General features: G+C 43.3%; 1 protein-coding gene across 2 annotated transcripts; it reads right to left on the bottom strand.

The window, feature by feature from the left end:
- Positions 1 to 1,123: 1,123 nt before the first annotated feature.
- On the bottom strand, positions 1,124 to 6,992 carry LOC123060314 (uncharacterized). Of its 2 annotated transcripts, none has more exons than XM_044482973.1 (11): positions 6,739 to 6,992; positions 5,227 to 5,411; positions 4,879 to 5,060; positions 4,052 to 4,774; positions 3,856 to 3,912; positions 3,256 to 3,595; positions 2,978 to 3,177; positions 2,351 to 2,433; positions 2,163 to 2,264; positions 1,742 to 1,928; positions 1,124 to 1,650 (listed from the first exon to the last, which is right to left on the bottom strand). In XM_044482973.1, exons 2-11 carry the CDS (start codon positions 5,408 to 5,410, stop codon positions 1,561 to 1,563), a joined length of 2,148 nt encoding a protein of 715 aa, XP_044338908.1. In that variant the 5' UTR covers position 5,411; positions 6,739 to 6,992; the 3' UTR covers positions 1,124 to 1,560. The 2 variants fall into 2 exon arrangements, with proteins under 2 accessions (XP_044338908.1, XP_044338909.1); XM_044482974.1 differs by lacking the exon at positions 6,739 to 6,992 and adding an exon at positions 5,690 to 5,862.
- Positions 6,993 to 16,694: the final 9,702 nt, after the last annotated feature.

The following is a 16,694-nucleotide window of genomic DNA, read 5'->3' as shown; positions in this document are numbered from 1 at the left end:
AGCAGCGGCAAAATATTGCAATTTCTAATTTTCTAGCCACCTAGGTACCTTGTTCCATGCCTTTCTTAGCATTTGTTCTTAGTTACTTGTATCATATGTTTGGGTGTTAATTAGCAAGATCCGTTGTTAATGTAGAAACATAGCTAGAATCCATAATAGGGCAGAAAGGAAAACATGCATACGAATTGATTGAGTTCCAGAAAGGACATATTGACATTTTTCTAAACATATATAACTACTTCTACCTCTAGGAATTCCAAGGAATTACCTTAAGTTACCATCGAAGAACAACCTTGTAAAAATTATATGATGATATTTTAGTAGCCATGAAAGTGTTACGAACTTGCATAATACGAAATATATAATTGTTGATTGACAAGAGCTACTGTAAATATTTATGATCCCAATTTTCTTGGACAATCAAGGTGATTGGGTAACAGAAATTCTATTGTATAAGTAGTAGGAGTATTTATTTGCACTTGAAATAGGAAACAAATATGGCCTTGGGGCCCCTCTGCATTGTCTTGCCCCGGGCCCCTCAGGACCGGCCCTGCTTACAGCCACAGGAGAGAGGGATTGCAGCACCCGAGCTCCACTGCTCTCTATATTTAACATTTTGAAATTTGTGTTTTTGAAGTTTCAAAAAAATCTGATTTTTTCCCCGGGGATACATATACACATTCCAAATACCTGTGGCAAGTTTTGGTACAAATCTCGCTTTGTTTTGAGCTATAGAAAAAAAACAAAATTCTGACAGTATATAGGAGAAAATGGATCCCATTTATGTCAGAAATTTCTCTTTAAATATTTCTCAAAATACAAAGTATTTCTTTTTCAGCTTTTTACCAGGCCTTAGGAATGTGTGTATGTATCCACGTATTTGATTTAGGATTTTTTTAGCAAGAAAAGTGTGTTTTTAAAAAATTTCAAATACCAAGAGCAATGGAGACCGGGAGCTGCAGCCACTTTTCGACAGCCACAGACGCTGCGGAACTATTTATCTCCGCCGGCTGCCAGAAAAGGCAGAGCTACTAGCTAAGCTAGGTACAAGAACAGAACAAAGACATGGTGCTTTAGCACTAAGAATCCCCGGGTCGCATCATAAAAAATAAAAGGTCACACATTGCAAAAACAGTTTGGGTTTTTCCATTCCAAATTTCGGAGTAGCCACTCATGAATCGCGATCAGTTCAATTTGTTCAGGCACCATCAAGTATCGCCCAAAAAAACAAACAGAAACAAGGAACCACGCGTCTGCGCCCACTCAAGAACGCGGCAGGAGGATATGCTGCATGTGTTCTGTTAGCGTCAAGACCTTGTGTTGCTGTAAGATCAATCCTATGGTGTCTGAGACAAGCACCAAACTGATGGGTTACATCTGTACATCGGCACAGGGGCGTGCCGCAAAAAAATCCTCAAACCCCCAGCGGCTATTTCAAGAAGAGGGTTATACTGTGATCGGCATCTCATACTGTACAGAACCCACCGGCAACGGGAGAAGGGGTCCATATGGCTCCGGCAAAAAGCAAAATGTGGGCAGGATATGAGATCTGCAGCCCTGTCAAACGACGATGGCAGAGGCGAAGGCCCTCTTCCCTATCGCCTTGTAGCCAGGGATAGTCCAGCCTTGCCTCTCGTTGTAAACTTCCACCTGCGAATCCACACAAAAGAAGGAAATGAGTGAGGCTTGAATACGTAGACGAAACAATCAGTGATCCAGAGTAAGCAGTCAGAAACTATACAGTTTCAACAGTTTCTCCATTGGATTCAGACCCGCCAATGAGGTACACATTATCGTCCGCTGTCACTGCACACCCATATCCTCTTGGGACGCTGAACGGGCTGCCTATCCTCCACGAATTGGCACGAGGGTCAAAGATCTCCACAGTGGACATCATTTGGTCTCCATCGTACCCTCCCAGAGCATATCTGAAACATAGATTGATATGTGCACTGTAAGAAAAAATTATACTGCTGAGCATGTAGTTGTATGTTTAAGAGACGTCAAACTTACTAACATCTCATTGCCTGAGTGAATGGAAGAATTCAAAATTATACATTCAATTATATTGCCTAAGGTAATTTGTTGGCATTTTGGGAACTTGATGATCACAGGGTCAAGAGAGAGAGAGAGAGAGAGAGGGAGGGAGAGGGGGGGCTCACAGTGCTTCCCCCAGGACAGTAACAGAGTGGGATCCTCTTTTTGTCTTCATGCTTGCAAGCTGGGTCCAGAAACCTTCCCTTGGATCATACCTTTCTGCTGATCTGTGGGTATTAAAATCTTTCATTTATTAACAGGTTTAAATGGTATAATCATGAAAAAAATGTAGAGAATGCTGAGGAATCATTACTGTAAGTATGAGCCGTCGCTGAAATCATAACCACCAACAACATAAAGGATGCCATTTAATTCGGCTGCAGCAGGAGCAAATCGCTGGAACAAACATAGCAGTGGAAAAAATAACTGTTAGTTCTAACATCGACATAGCGGGAAAATGCATAATGGAGTGGATTAATGTAGCACCCAAAAAGTGACGTGGAAATATCAAACATCTATCGTTACTTCTACAGACCATATGTTGGCATCAATATCTCTCCAGAAAAAAAACAATATGATCTATGCTAGTGCTAAAAGGATAGACTAGAGTAGATGCATAGAAACCTGTAATGCCAAAACAGATGTCTGGCTTCTTTCCTATTGATCATATGCAAGTAAACCATAATACAATAATGCCAGGAACTCCATCCTTTAAAAGATGAAAAATCCACCAGATTTAAGTGATTAAGAACATCAAATATGCAGTTTTGAAGTTTTAAAACAGCCTCCTCCCTTCATAGCATTTCTTTTGTCTGCTCTAGCTTATAGAATCTAACCCTGACCACATATCACAAATGAGAATACACCAATAATTCAAATTGCATATTAGGTTTAGAACATCCCACTGAATATAAGTGTTAGAGGGAGCATGAGACCATACACATTGCTGCATAGACGGGCTGTATATCCAACTCCCAAGTACTGGATCAAACATCTCAACTTCTGAAAAAGATCTCGACTTATCGCCCCCACCAATAGCAAATATTTTACCATTCAATGTGGCTCCAGCAAGACTTCCTTTCTTCTGTTTCAAGCATGGGCATGCCATCCACTCATTGCTCACCCTGTTGTAGCATTCCACTGATAAAAGCAATGCAGATAGTCAAACACCTTGAACTTCTACAGAGATCTTTATTTGTCACGCTGAACAATGTTTACCTGTGTTATACCATGAATCGCCATCGCCTCCACCAAAAACAAAGAGATGATCATTCAATGCAGCAACAGCAGCATATGAACGGGCTGAGCTCATTGGCCTCAGTGGCACTAGTCTGTCTGCTGTAGGGTAAAAGGAATCGAGGGATGGCAACCAGGTGATTCCATTATGGCCACCTATTAGGAAAATTGATGGCCCTTCCAGAATATTGCGTGGTTCACCAAGAAGTGCTGCTGAATACTCCAACTGTAATTTTCCATATTGGTACTGCAGTTCCTGAATTTTTCTTTCCATGTCCTTTACAGTTGCCCTCAATACAAGTATTTCTGCATCTGACTCAATCTGGAATGCACGAGCACAATCAAAACAGAGGGAATGCATACCGAACATGCATGGGTAACATAATTAACTCAACATAACGTAAAGAGAATAAATATGGTTTCGTATTTCCAATAAACATTTGAACATGATTTAAAATCACATAGTTACGGACATGCCAATAAGAACTTAAGACAATGAGGAAAGCAGCTTCGTCTATTTATACTTTCTTCTCCAGCAGATAATGATTTGCACCCAAAAGTTCAAAGTAAACAAGGTAATACCTGTTTTTTCCCAATTGCTTGAGTCTTTTTGGATAATTCATTGATGATCTGAAGCAGCTGCATACAGTACCAGAAATAGCATTATATAAGTGTGTGCATACGGAATATTACAAACCATAATTTTGAAAATCTGGAGCATAATGTGAAAATAACTAAGGGCAACAGGTAATCAAGAAAACACAATAGCATAGGGCACCTCATCATTTCCACAACGTTGCTCAAAGGATGTGCTATCCTTCATAGGTTCATCACCGCCCAAGGTGGCGTTTGATGGATCTTTGGCAAAAGTAGCACCTAGTGGTGATTCTTGAAGTCTGGTTCCACCTGAAGTAGAATCAACAGCAACCTCTGAGGATTGGGCCTTCTCCTGCCGTAAAAGAGACAGTTCTTGCAACTTCTGCAAAACATCCATTGGGTCATGCTGTTGACCATGCACTGGATTGATATGTGGATGGCCATCATTCACAGACTTTGTTCCTTTCTCAGTCACACCATCACCCAAATCATCCCACTCAGAAGACTCTTCATCAAAGTTGCTCTTTGATGTTCTACTTGCGCTGGCATGGTCAGCATTTCTATCAAGTGAATATGCTGAACCAGCAAACTGTTCACCATCCGTTGAACCAGACTCGGTCGACACTGCGCCACGAACAAGCTGTGCTCCTGTTGGAGATGGCAGAGGTCCAGAAAGACTGCATCTGTTTGGAGCAGCGTCAACGAGAGCAGGAGGTACAGAAAGATTCCGCTCGTTTGGAACAGCACCAACAGGAGCAGGTACAAACAAAGAAACTAAGTCTCTTGTTTGTGCATGGTCTAGCTCAAAGTGGAAGTGGCGAAACTTGTGATAATTGCTACTAATCACGCCTTTGTATATGTTCTCTGGAAGTGGTAGGCACTGAGTTTTGATAGAGACCCGAACCTTCAGAACAAAAATCAAGTCACTCACACATCACAATCAGTTTACAAAATACATACAAACTGAAGTGCCAGATACATTGAACACTAGTTGTTATATGCTGATACCTGTGCTGGATATTGTGTCTTTGTTCTACCATCATGACTCCAAGCAAATTGGTCAATGGTAAGCTGGCCAGGAGTGGCAGCTTCGAAAATGCCATGCAGTTTTCTGTCACTGTAATTGAACAGAAACAGAGGCAGTCCAGGTTTAATATTCTTCACATAGGAGAAATGGCATGCAGGCAAACCTATCAAACACAAGGTAGAAAGACCATTAGAAGTTAACGAGCAGTTCAACAAAGTAATGACGAGAAACAGGCTAATGTTCCGAAAATTAACCAAGATATGATGTCAGCAACATATATTCACTGTAACGAAATTGCAAATGGTACGAATTAAAAGAAATGTACTAACCAAATAGCTGTTTAGAGAGGCATTCATTCATTGTTTTGTTGGTGCAGCCGAAAATAACTCCTGCTAGCGCATCTTCCCCAAGATTACGTGCAGGAAAAGATTGGTCACCATACCACCGAGTATTGCTTCGATCTTGTTTTGGTGCTGCGACATTGTAGGTCTCTGCCTTCCGTCCAGTACCCATTCTTTGAAAAATTATCAAAAATGCACAAAACAGAAAACAACAACCATTAGTAAACATAAGGGTGTACTGCAGCAACAAAATTATATATAGATAAATTATCACACCGATCAGCACAAATTACTATAGTAAGCACAAATCTGAAACTAGTGATCAAAAGAGTACTGACATAACCAACATCATAATATATCTGACAGCAAGATCGTACCAAAAAATAAAATAAAATCAAAAGTGGCTCCTTAAAAACATCATGACGTCCGTAAACCCGAGCTTGTCAAGTACCTCGAAACCAGATCAATGGGAATGTAGAAGACTGTAGTTGTGTTTCTGTCAAAAGATTTATGGTTCTATTTCTGACGCCAAACACCCACTGTTTGATAAAATTTCAAGGGCACCATACAAACACTGCCTGCAGCAACCAAGAAATTCCACAAGATGTGCAATCGGAGCAACACCTAAAACAGCACCAGAAAATAGATTCACTGCACGAGCTCCACGGCAAAAAAATTACAGCGAGCTACCTCGCAGTCGGCAATGCAACTGGAAGGGACACACAACAGTAGGACACCACACCTACATGCCATTTCCACCTCAAAACTCGAGGATGTCAGTCACGAAAGGCTCGCTACAGGAAATCCTCCAATTCAGAACTGCAAAATTAGAACAAGTTATGCTACTAGCTCGAGTTGCTTCACAACATCCGCAGCAACAAAATAGCAACCCCGGAATGGACGTGTTTCGACAGGATTCTGCTCCCCTACTTCCGTGAATTATTTTTTCCAATGAAACCCAACAGGTAAAAATCGTCCCCATAAACCCTGACTTCGCAGATCCCACACGGTTACTAGGCGCCAACAACATCAGAAATGGCAGCGACCAGTGTCGCAGCACGGGGAAAACGCTGGAATGCCAAAAATATCCAAAGGCGTGCCCACGGCCACCCACCAGTTGCTTAGAAAACACCAGAAAATTCCACCGTTCCCCCGTGGAAAAATCAAACCGAATCGCCGCGCTCACGCGGCCGCGCACCTGAACCATCGAGCACGCCTACCCTCAACCTGCTCCACTCGAAGCTCACATTCCGCGACCCCCAACTTCCGTACACCCGCAGCCGGCCCTAAGAACACCGAGCGGCCATGGCCGCATTGGCCGCCACCCGCTCCAAATCGACCCGCGACAACCGCACGCAGACCCCCAAGCGGGCCGCTCGCACCGCGAACAAAAGCAGTGGTACTAAAACCCCACCAAAACCCGCGCCGAAACGGGGAAATCCAGCACGAATCGCGCCCAAATCAGGGGACGGAGTCGGCAGGGAGGGAGGGATCGCTCACCTCGCTGTGGCGCTGCGAACCGGCGGTCGCCGCTGGAGTCGTCGTCGCCGCCGCCGCCGCCGCCTCGTCTGATCGCCTCGGGCGACGGCGAGAGAACTAGGGAACGAGCTTTTGCGGGTGCGTGTTGCGCACCTGCGCTGCGCCTCTCCTGCGGGGCAAAGCAAAGCGAGGCCGCTTTCTGTGGGGCCGGACGACGTGGGCTGACCGGTGGGGCCGGCCCGCGCCCCTAGATTTCCGAGGACCCACCAACGCGAGAGCACGTCTGTGTCGAGCCTGTGTGTGACCCGTGAACAGGAGTGGCACCATAAAGGTATTCACCCTTTTTCAAAGTTGAAAAAGTATTCACTTTTTTTTATAAATGAAAAGGTATTCACTCTTGATCATAGTGAAAGAGAATGAGAATTTCCTTTTTCTGAAAAATAGATCGAATCAATTTGGACTTGTCGGTGATCATCGGTAAGTCCATGTGTGTGTGCCTACTGCCTTAAGGACCAGCATCCTGAAGTTGCAGTCGTCATTATTGAGCATCTGAAATGTTGACATCGGATCTTGTCATTGTGAACGCACGACAAAAACCCTAACTTCACCGTCCCATAAAGACGACAGAATCTACGAAGGAGTTCCATTGACTTAGTCCAGGCGAACAATCGCAACAAAGATCAAAGTTTGAAAGACCAACTTAAAGAAAAAGCAATGTCATCTGTTTAAATGACACCTTCAGAAAGACTAAAAAAACTCAATCAACTGCTAATCGGAGCAAGACATGTAGAATGCCCTCTCCGCCCGAGCGGCGGAGATTTATTGATTTGTAATAGATGTAATCAATTGTATGTTCGTCATGTGCCTTCGTGCAAACTCATCTAGGGTTCCCTGTCTCTCGCTGACGCTGGTCCACCTCGTCTCCTATGGTACTTGGACCATGGAGGCACGGTGCATCCTGGCCCTTGCCGGCGGAAAGGCTTTGTTTTTAGATGCTTTTTCTGAATTTTGTTAGTGTTTGTGCCATGTTCAAAAAGACGAGGCGGCGGCGGCTTCTTGAAAATGAAATAAGGTCCTTCCCGCCTAGCCCCCGTCCCGGTAATGTTTCAGGCGTCGTCAGAAGGCGTGTGAAGGTTTATCTCCTATGGATCTCGTGGGATCCGGTCATTGTTTGTGTTCGGTGGATCCGACTGGATCCGATCTTCGTTCGTCTACGTCTACAACAATGTTTTACCCGACTCCGACGAGGGAGGGGAGATGATGGCGGCTTCGGCTCGCTCCATTGCTTATAGTTGTCGCTAGGTGATGTATGGATCTAGATATAATTTTTACTTATAATGTTTTTTATACTATCTTGACAGTTGATAATAAATCGAAAGTTTTGTCGACAAGAAAGAGTACCGGAGCGGCAGCCGACAGGGGCAGGCAGAACAAAGACGAACTCAACCGTCTCTTACATGGGAGGCAAGGAAGAAGGAGAAAAAGAAGACACACGAGTAAAAAACGAAAACTAAGGCCCCATTTGGTAGTAAAGTATTTTCTAAGTATTCCAAGAATACTATAGTTTTTTATGTTATCATAGTTTTATTCGCAATGAGCTGTTTGGTTGTCATAATAAACTGTAATTTTAATACTGCAGTATTGTCAAAACCGTGGTATTTCCTCTGCATATAAAAAAGAACCCTGGACCTCTTTTTTTTAACAGAGTGAGCGGAAAAACGACGTTTGTATCTTCCTCGCTCCCTAGGTGTCGCCCCTGCCTGTTGTTCAGATCTTCTCCATGGGCAATCATGGATAAACTAAGAGACGACGATGAAGAGAAAAAACGGTGTCCATTGTACTGCCGCTTGCGCTCCTCCGTATCTGCTCCTATGCCCCATGCCCCCAAGCAGCTGGTTGCCCCGCTGGCCAACTCACGCCATGGTCGCGGTACTGGCTGCTCTGCGAACCCCCAACGCACTATTGTCCGAGCTTGAATGTGCCCTGCGCATTCCTAGTTGTGTGTTACTGCTGGTCAAAACTATGTTGTATGCGTGCTGTTTTGCCACTGGCCGTGCAGCCGCCGCCATGCCGCGACCTTGCTAGCTGCTGGTCATCCAGCACGCACTGCTCGTGACCGCCGCCAACATGAATGGCACCACGATGTGCCCCATGCGCTCCACCCTGACGAGCTCGCTGGAGCCCATGCCGCCATGCGTACGTGTCGTCGAACGACTATAGCTAGCTAAGTTACGTTGATGCATACAAGCACTAACCAAACATGTCACAGTATTCTTAATACTTCAAAATACTTTGTTCTGTCAAAACTGTGGTATCTTGTGCCTACATGCTAAAATATTGTAGTTTTGCAATACTACGGTTTTTGCAATACTTTGCTACCAAACATAGCCTAAGCTGCAGCCTGCAAGCCGAGCTATTGGTGCAACTAGACGTCAGCTCAGCTAGATTAATTAACACACTGGACGATCTGTTCAGTTTGCACGGAAATTGAAAAATGTGCAGGTGGTCGGTCTCTGACATACTCCCGGTTCACGGCGAGGATAATCATAACAATCTCACTGCAGTACCGGCAAGGAAGAAGAGGAAACACAGAAGAAAACAATTAAGTAAGCACGGGCCGACACGTAGCCAGATTAGATTGATGCTACTGTACTGGGTTACAGTGCGCACGCAGCTGGCGATAGAAAATGGTGACGAGAACGGACGGGCCGTGCTTCGATAGGAGACAGGCATTCGCAAAGATGACGGGCCAGAAACGGCAGGCGCGTCTACCCGCCCCTGCATTGGTGGTGGTGGCATGACGCGTCGCTTTCGCGTCTGCTGACTTTTTCCCGCACCGGGCACGGGCGTGTCGATCGGGCCGGCGCTCGCTACCCGGAAAGCGGGCCACGCGTGCGCGAGCGCGTTCGAGTCTTTTGGCTTGGCAAGGCGAAGGGACTGCAGAGCAGGAGCAGAGTGGCATCACGCGAGTTGTGCGAGAGTGATGCTACTACGGATCCAACGAGCACGAGCGAGAGGATTCTCATTTCTCCACCCAAGGGCCTCGGAATATCGTTCTTTCATAACGAGTCACGTTGACTTTTGTGTTTACTGTTTAGTGAAATGAATTCCCTCGTGTGTTTTTGTGTGTGCAACCATCACGACTTCTCTTGGGTTGCTTATTGACTCACACTAAGAGAATGGTTAATAGTATAGTCAGCTGATGGCTACATGAAGCTGTCATGTACTCACTTCGTTCCTAAATATAAGTCTTTGTAAAGATTTCACTATGGACTAGATACGGAGCAAAATGAATGAATCTACACTCTAAAATGTATCTATATACATATGTATGTGGTTCATAGTGCAATCTCTATAAAGACTTATATTTAGAACGAAGAGAGTAGAATATAGTCACCTACTACACTTACTCATATAGTAAGGCGGGCTATAAAGTTGGCTATAAGATTAGTATTATTTTTTTCTTCTAAGCTCTATCTTTCTTTTTCTTTGCATTTAATGCATTTGCCCACAAGTTAGCATATATCTGGCTCTTGCATAAGAGCTCACTCTTCTCATTTTCGAATATGGTTAATAATATAGCCAACAGTTGGCTACAAGAAATTGCCATGTTATCTATGGTCAACCTAATAGCCGGTTTGTACAATAGTAAGATTTAAATATGTAGTACTTTGTTAATAGTTGACCCATCATACATTTTCACAAAGTGACTTGGGTCTCGTGATATAGTCGGCTCTTATTCTACAACCCGCTTCCATTCTCTTTCCTCTTCTCTCCCCTCCAACTAAGCAAAGATATATCATTTTAGTCTTTATAGCCCGCTTATGTCACCCTACTGTACTTGCTCTTCTCATGTCTCTCTCCTCCACGTAGGCAAAAATGTCACGTAAACAGGCTATAAGCCCAGTATTATACTTGCTCTAAGGTGACCATGTTAAAGACCCACGTTTGGTGCGCACGCACGCACGCACCCTATTTGTATGCATTTTTACATTATATAAAATGGTTTTCACATTTTTCCTTTTTCTTTTGTCTAGACAGCCAATTGCCCCATTTGTTCTCTGGGACAATGTTCGGAACGAGTTTCACATAATAACAGTCTTCATACAATTCTGCTGCCAAAAAAGATCACTGCAATGCAGTAGTGAGGCTCGGGGTCAAATGGGAGGGGGGTCATTGGCTAGGCGGGGTCAAACACAATCACTATGGGCTGGGTTTTAGTGGACAAATAGGTCTAATACCAAAGATGTATACACATGTTCTCCTATGAGTTGGGGGCCACCGCCCATGTTGGCCCTATGAAGCTCTGCCACTATGCAATGGATTGGCCCTCCTCCTTAAGCATTGTAGGGATTACTTCCATGTTGTGGGTAGAATTGATGATCAACGGGTTACATCTCTCAAAGGGCTAGAAGGAGACCCTCGATTATTATCATTTAGTTGTGCTCGTCTTTTGTATTCATGTATGCGTGGATTGTTTGAGTGATTAAACTTTACAATATGAGGTCTGTTTTGAACCTTCAGTTCATACATCTCATCAAAATCGAACCTTAACCTCAATCTTATAATCTCTTGAAATCGATACCCTATACTCATATATCCTGGTTAAGCCTAACCCTGTACCTCTTTGGCGTGCTAGGAAAAGATCGATCCCGATAGGGATTATAGACTATTCTCACTGACATCTGTGCCCCACATGTCATATTTATCTTCAATCCACCACCAGCCGGCCTCGTCCGCCACGCCAACAAACCGTTGAGTAATGACCCACAAGTATAGGGGATCTATCGTAGTCCTTTCAATAAGTAAGAGTGTCGAACCCAACGAGGAGCAGAAGGAAATGATAAGCGGTTTCCAACAAGGTATTCTCTGCAAGTACTGAAATAAATGATAACAGATAGTTTTGTGATAGGATAATTTGTAACGAGCAACAAGTAACAAAAGTAAATAAAGTGCAGCAAGGTGGCCCAATCCTTTTTGTAGCAAAGGACAAGCCTGGACAAACTCTTATATAGAGAAAAGCGCTCCCGAGGACACATGGGAATATCATCAAGCTAGTTTTCATCACGTTCGTATGATTCACGTTCGGTACTTTGATAATTTGGTATGTGGGTGGACCGGTGCTTGGGTACCGTCCTTACTTGGACAAGCATCCCCCTTATGATTAACCTCTATTGCAAGCATCTGCAACTACAACATAAGTATTAAGGTAAACCTAACCATAGCATGAAACATATGGATCCAAATCAGCCCCTTATGAAGCAACGCATAAACTAGGGTTTAAGCTTCTGTCACTCTAGCAACCCATCATCTACTTATTACTTCGCAATGCCTTCCTCTAGGCCCAAATAATGGTGAAGTGTCATGTAGTCAACGTTCACATAACACTACTAGAGGAGAGACAACATACATCTCATCAAAATATCGAACGAATACCAAATTCACATGACTACTAATAGCAAGACTTCTCCCATGTCCTCAGGAACAAACGTAACTACTCACAAAGCATATTCATGTTCATAATCAGAGGGGTATTAATATGCATATAGGATCTGAACATATGAACTTCCACCAAATAAACCAACTAGCATCAACTACAAGGAGTAATTAACACTACTAGCAACCTACTAGCACCAATCCCGGACTTGAAGACAAGAATTGGATACAAGAGATGAACTAGGGTTTTGAGAGGAGATGGTGCTGATGAAGATGTTGATGGACATTGCCCTCTCCCGATGAGAGGAGCGTTGGTGATGACGATGGCGATGATTTCCCCCTCCCGGAGGGAAGTTTCCCCAGCATAACAGCTCCGCCAGAGTCCTAGATTGGTTCCGCCAAGGTTCTGCCTCGTGGCGGCGGAGTTTCGTCCGAGAAGATGGCTTCTTATTTTTTTCCCATCGAAAGACTTCATATAGCAGAAGATGGCCACCAGAGGGCCAGGGGGCCCATGAGGTAGGGGGGCGCGTCCAGGGGGTAGGGCGCGCCCCCCACCCTCGTGGGCAGGGTGTGCCCCTCTGGTGAACTTCTTCCGCTGAGTATTTTTTATATATTCTGAAAACGTCTTCCGTGAAGTTTCAGGACTTTTGGAGCTGTGCAGAATAGGTCTCTAATATTTGCTCCTTTTCCAGCCCAGAATCCCAGCTGCCAGCATTCTCCCTCTTTATATAAACCTTGTAAAATAAGAGAGAATAGGCATAAGTATTGTGACATAATGTGTAATAACAACCCATAATGCAATAAATATCGATATAAAAGCATGATGCAAAATGGATGTATCAACTCCCCCAAGCTTAGACCTCGCTTGTCCTCAAGCGAAAGCCGAAATCGAAAAATATGTCCACATGTTTAGAGATAGAGGTATCGATAAAAATAAAATACGGGCATGAGGGCATCATGATCATTCTTAGAACAACAACTTATATAATTCTTGTCATATGATTTCTTATGCTAGAGTAATAATTCAATCACAATTTCAAGTATGAATCGTAAACTTCATTGAAAACTAACAAACTATAATCTCAGTCGTTGGAGAAATTGCAATTTATCATAACATAGGAAAGAGTCAATGTATAAGAGTTTTTCAGCAAGTCCACATACCCAACTATCATATAGTCTTTCACAATTGTTGACACTCACGGAATACTTATGGGTATGGAATTTTAATCGGACACGGAGAAAGATAGGAGCTTATAGTTTTGCCTCCCAGCGTTTTACCTCAAGGGTAATGTCAACAATAATAGTTCATGAAAACTCACATCCAATTAGCCATATATACCAGGATCTTTCCAACATACTGTGCTTGCCAAAGGATAAAATGTAAAAAGGAAGGGTGAATATCACCATGACTCTTATGCAATGTAGGAGATAAAAGTAAAAGATAGGTCCTTCGCAGAGGGAAGCAGAGGTTGTCATGCGCTTTTATAGTTGGATGCACAAAATCTTAATGCGAAAAAATGTCACTTTATATTGCCACTTGTGATATGGAACTTTATTATGCAGTCTGTCGCTTTTATTTCTTCCATATCACACGATCGTATAAAGCTTATTTCTCCCACACTAATAAGTCATACATATTTAGAGAGCAATTTTTATTGCTTGCACCGATGCCAACTTACTTGGAGGATCTTACTCAATCCATAGGTAGGTATGGTGGACTCTCATGGCAAGACTGGTTTAAGGGTATTTGGAAGCACAAGTAGTATCTCTACTTCGTGCGATGAATTTGGCTAGCATGAGGGGGAAAGGAAAGATCAACCATGTTGGATGATCCATGACAATATAATTTATCTCAGATGTAAGAAAATATAACCCATTACGTTGTCTTCCTTGTCCAACGTCAACTCTTTAGCATGTCATATTTTAATGAGTGCTCACAATCATAAAAGATGCCCAAGATAGTATATTTATATGTGAAGACCTCTCTTTCTTATTACTTCCTATTAATTGCAACGATGACCAAAACTATGCTTGTCAACTCCCAAACTTTTATTCATCATACTTTTTCTATGTGAGCTCATTACTCTCCATAAGATTCACATGATCTCTTTGTTTCTTTTTATTTTTTTCTCTTTTCTCTTATTCCCTTAGGATCATGGCAAAATAATCAAGCCCTTAACTCGGCACTAATCTTTATTATATAGCTCACGGACTCGATTACATAGAGGAATTATAAAGCAAAACTCAAAACTAGATCATGCCATAAACTTTTATTCTACTAGATCAAGATATTACCAAAAGGATCGAACTAAGAAAAACGGTAAAGATAAAAGTGATGGTGATACGATACCGGGGCACTCCCCCAAGCTTGGCAATTGCCAAGGGGAGTGCCCATACCCATGTGATTATGTCTCTCTTTTCGGGGATGGTGATGTGATATTCTTGGCAATGATGCCCCTCAGGATACGATTCTCCTCCTCGAGCTTATTGACTTGCTACTTGAGGTCCATTATTTCCTTTCGGAGTTTTCCTGTAACAGCCAAAGCTCCCTGCACCCAAGGGTGCTGCATAGCTACGGGAGAACCAGTGACACTCTTTTTCATATTCTCATAAGAAAGAAATCTAACATTGGAAGGGATAACCGAGTTTGGAATAGCTGAGCTCTGTAGTTCTCCCATTGTGAATCCAGCTCGGAAGCGGGAAGTGACTTCTTGATCCTCTTCCATAGCATCTATCCTCTTCAAATCAGCCTCCATCTCTTCCTCCGTGGCTGGCCCAAAGAGGTCAACATTGTTGTTTGTCATTGATCTCGGTGCCGGATGAGACACCCGACTCTCCCCGACTGACTCTTGCGAAGACATCTTGCTCTAATCTGCAGCAGCAACAGCTCGAAACACAAACATAGGATAATTGCGTGATACGGGAGTCAAAACCCCCGGGAGATTATATAATGAATTTTTACCAACCAAAATACGTGTCGTGTACGAAAACGGAGTCCGGAGAGCGCACGAGGTGCCCACAAGGTAGGGGGGCGCGCCTAGGGGGTAGGGCGCGCCCTCCACCCTCATGGAGCCCTCGTGTCCTTCCCGGACTGCTTATTATTTTTCTATTTTTCTAAATATTCCAAAACGGAGAAATATTTCCTTAAAAACTGTTTTGGAGTCGGTTTACTTACCGTACCACATACCTATTCCTTTTCGGAGTCTAAAATGTTCCGGAAAGTGTCCCTTATGTATTCCTCCGGGGTTATGGTTTCAATAACATTGGTTTCAACATTTATGGGATTACCTGAGATATAATGTTTGATTCTTTGACCGTTCATCACCTTCGGATTTGTGCCTTCGAAGTTGTTGATTTTTATGGCACCGGAATGATAGACCTCCCCGATAACGTAAGGACCTTCCCATTTAGAGAGAAATTTTCCTGCAAAAAATCTTAAACGAGAGTTGTATAGCAATACATAATCACCAACATTAAACTCACGCTTTTGTATCCTTTTATCATGCCATCTTTTAACTTTTTCTTTAAACAACTTGGCATTTTCGTAGGCTTGGGTTCTCCATTCATCGAGTAAGCTAATATCAAATAACCTCTTCTCACCGGCAAGTTTAAAATCATAATTGCCTTGTGTTGTAGTTTGAGAGGTAAGTGACATGCTTTTCCATAAACCATTTTATACGGAGACATACCCATAGGATTTTTATATGCAGTTCTATAGGCCCATAATGCATCATCAAGTTTCTTGGACCAATTCTTTCTAGATCTATTAATAGTCTTTTGCAAAATTAATTTGAGCTCTCTATTACTCAATTCTACTTGACCACTAGACTGTGGGTGATAAGGAGATGCAATTCTATGACTAACATCATATTTATCAAGCATTTTACAGAAAGCACCATGAATAAAATGTGAACCACTGATACATCTCCAACGTATCTATAATTTTTGATTGTTCCATGCTATTATATTATCAACTTTGGATGTTTACGGGCTTTATTATACACTTTTATATTATTTTTGGGACTAACCTATTAACCTAGAGCCCACTGCCAGTGCCAGTTTATGTTTTTTCCTTGTTTTAGAGTATCGCAGAAAAGGAAAATCAAACGGAGTCCAATTGACCTGAAACTTCACGGAACTTATTTTTGGAAGGAAAGCAACCCGGGAGACTTGGAGTGCACGTCAAGAAAGCAACGAGGGAGCCACGAGGCAGGGGGCGCGCCCACCCCCTGGGCGCGCCCTCCACCCTCATGGCCCCCCTGACGTATTTCTTCCGCCCATATATATCCATATACCCTAAAACAATCGGGGAGCATAATAGATCGGGAGTTCCGCCGCCATAAGCCTCCTTAGCCACCGAAAACCAATCTAGACCCGTTCCGGCACCCGGCCGGAGGAGGCAATCCCTCTCCGGTGGGCATCTTCATCATCCCGGTGCTCTCCATGACGAGGAGGGAGTAGTTCTCCCTCGGGGCTGAGGGTATGTACCAGTAGCTATGTGTTTGATCTCTCTCTCTCTCATGTTCTTGAGGTGATACGAT

Source organism: Triticum aestivum, chromosome 3A (assembly GCF_018294505.1).
Source record: "Triticum aestivum cultivar Chinese Spring chromosome 3A, IWGSC CS RefSeq v2.1, whole genome shotgun sequence".
NCBI classification, from domain to species: Eukaryota; Viridiplantae; Streptophyta; class Magnoliopsida; order Poales; family Poaceae; genus Triticum; species Triticum aestivum.
The sequence above is the reverse complement of the archived record's forward strand: the minus strand, read 5'-3'. Positions and strand labels throughout refer to the sequence as shown.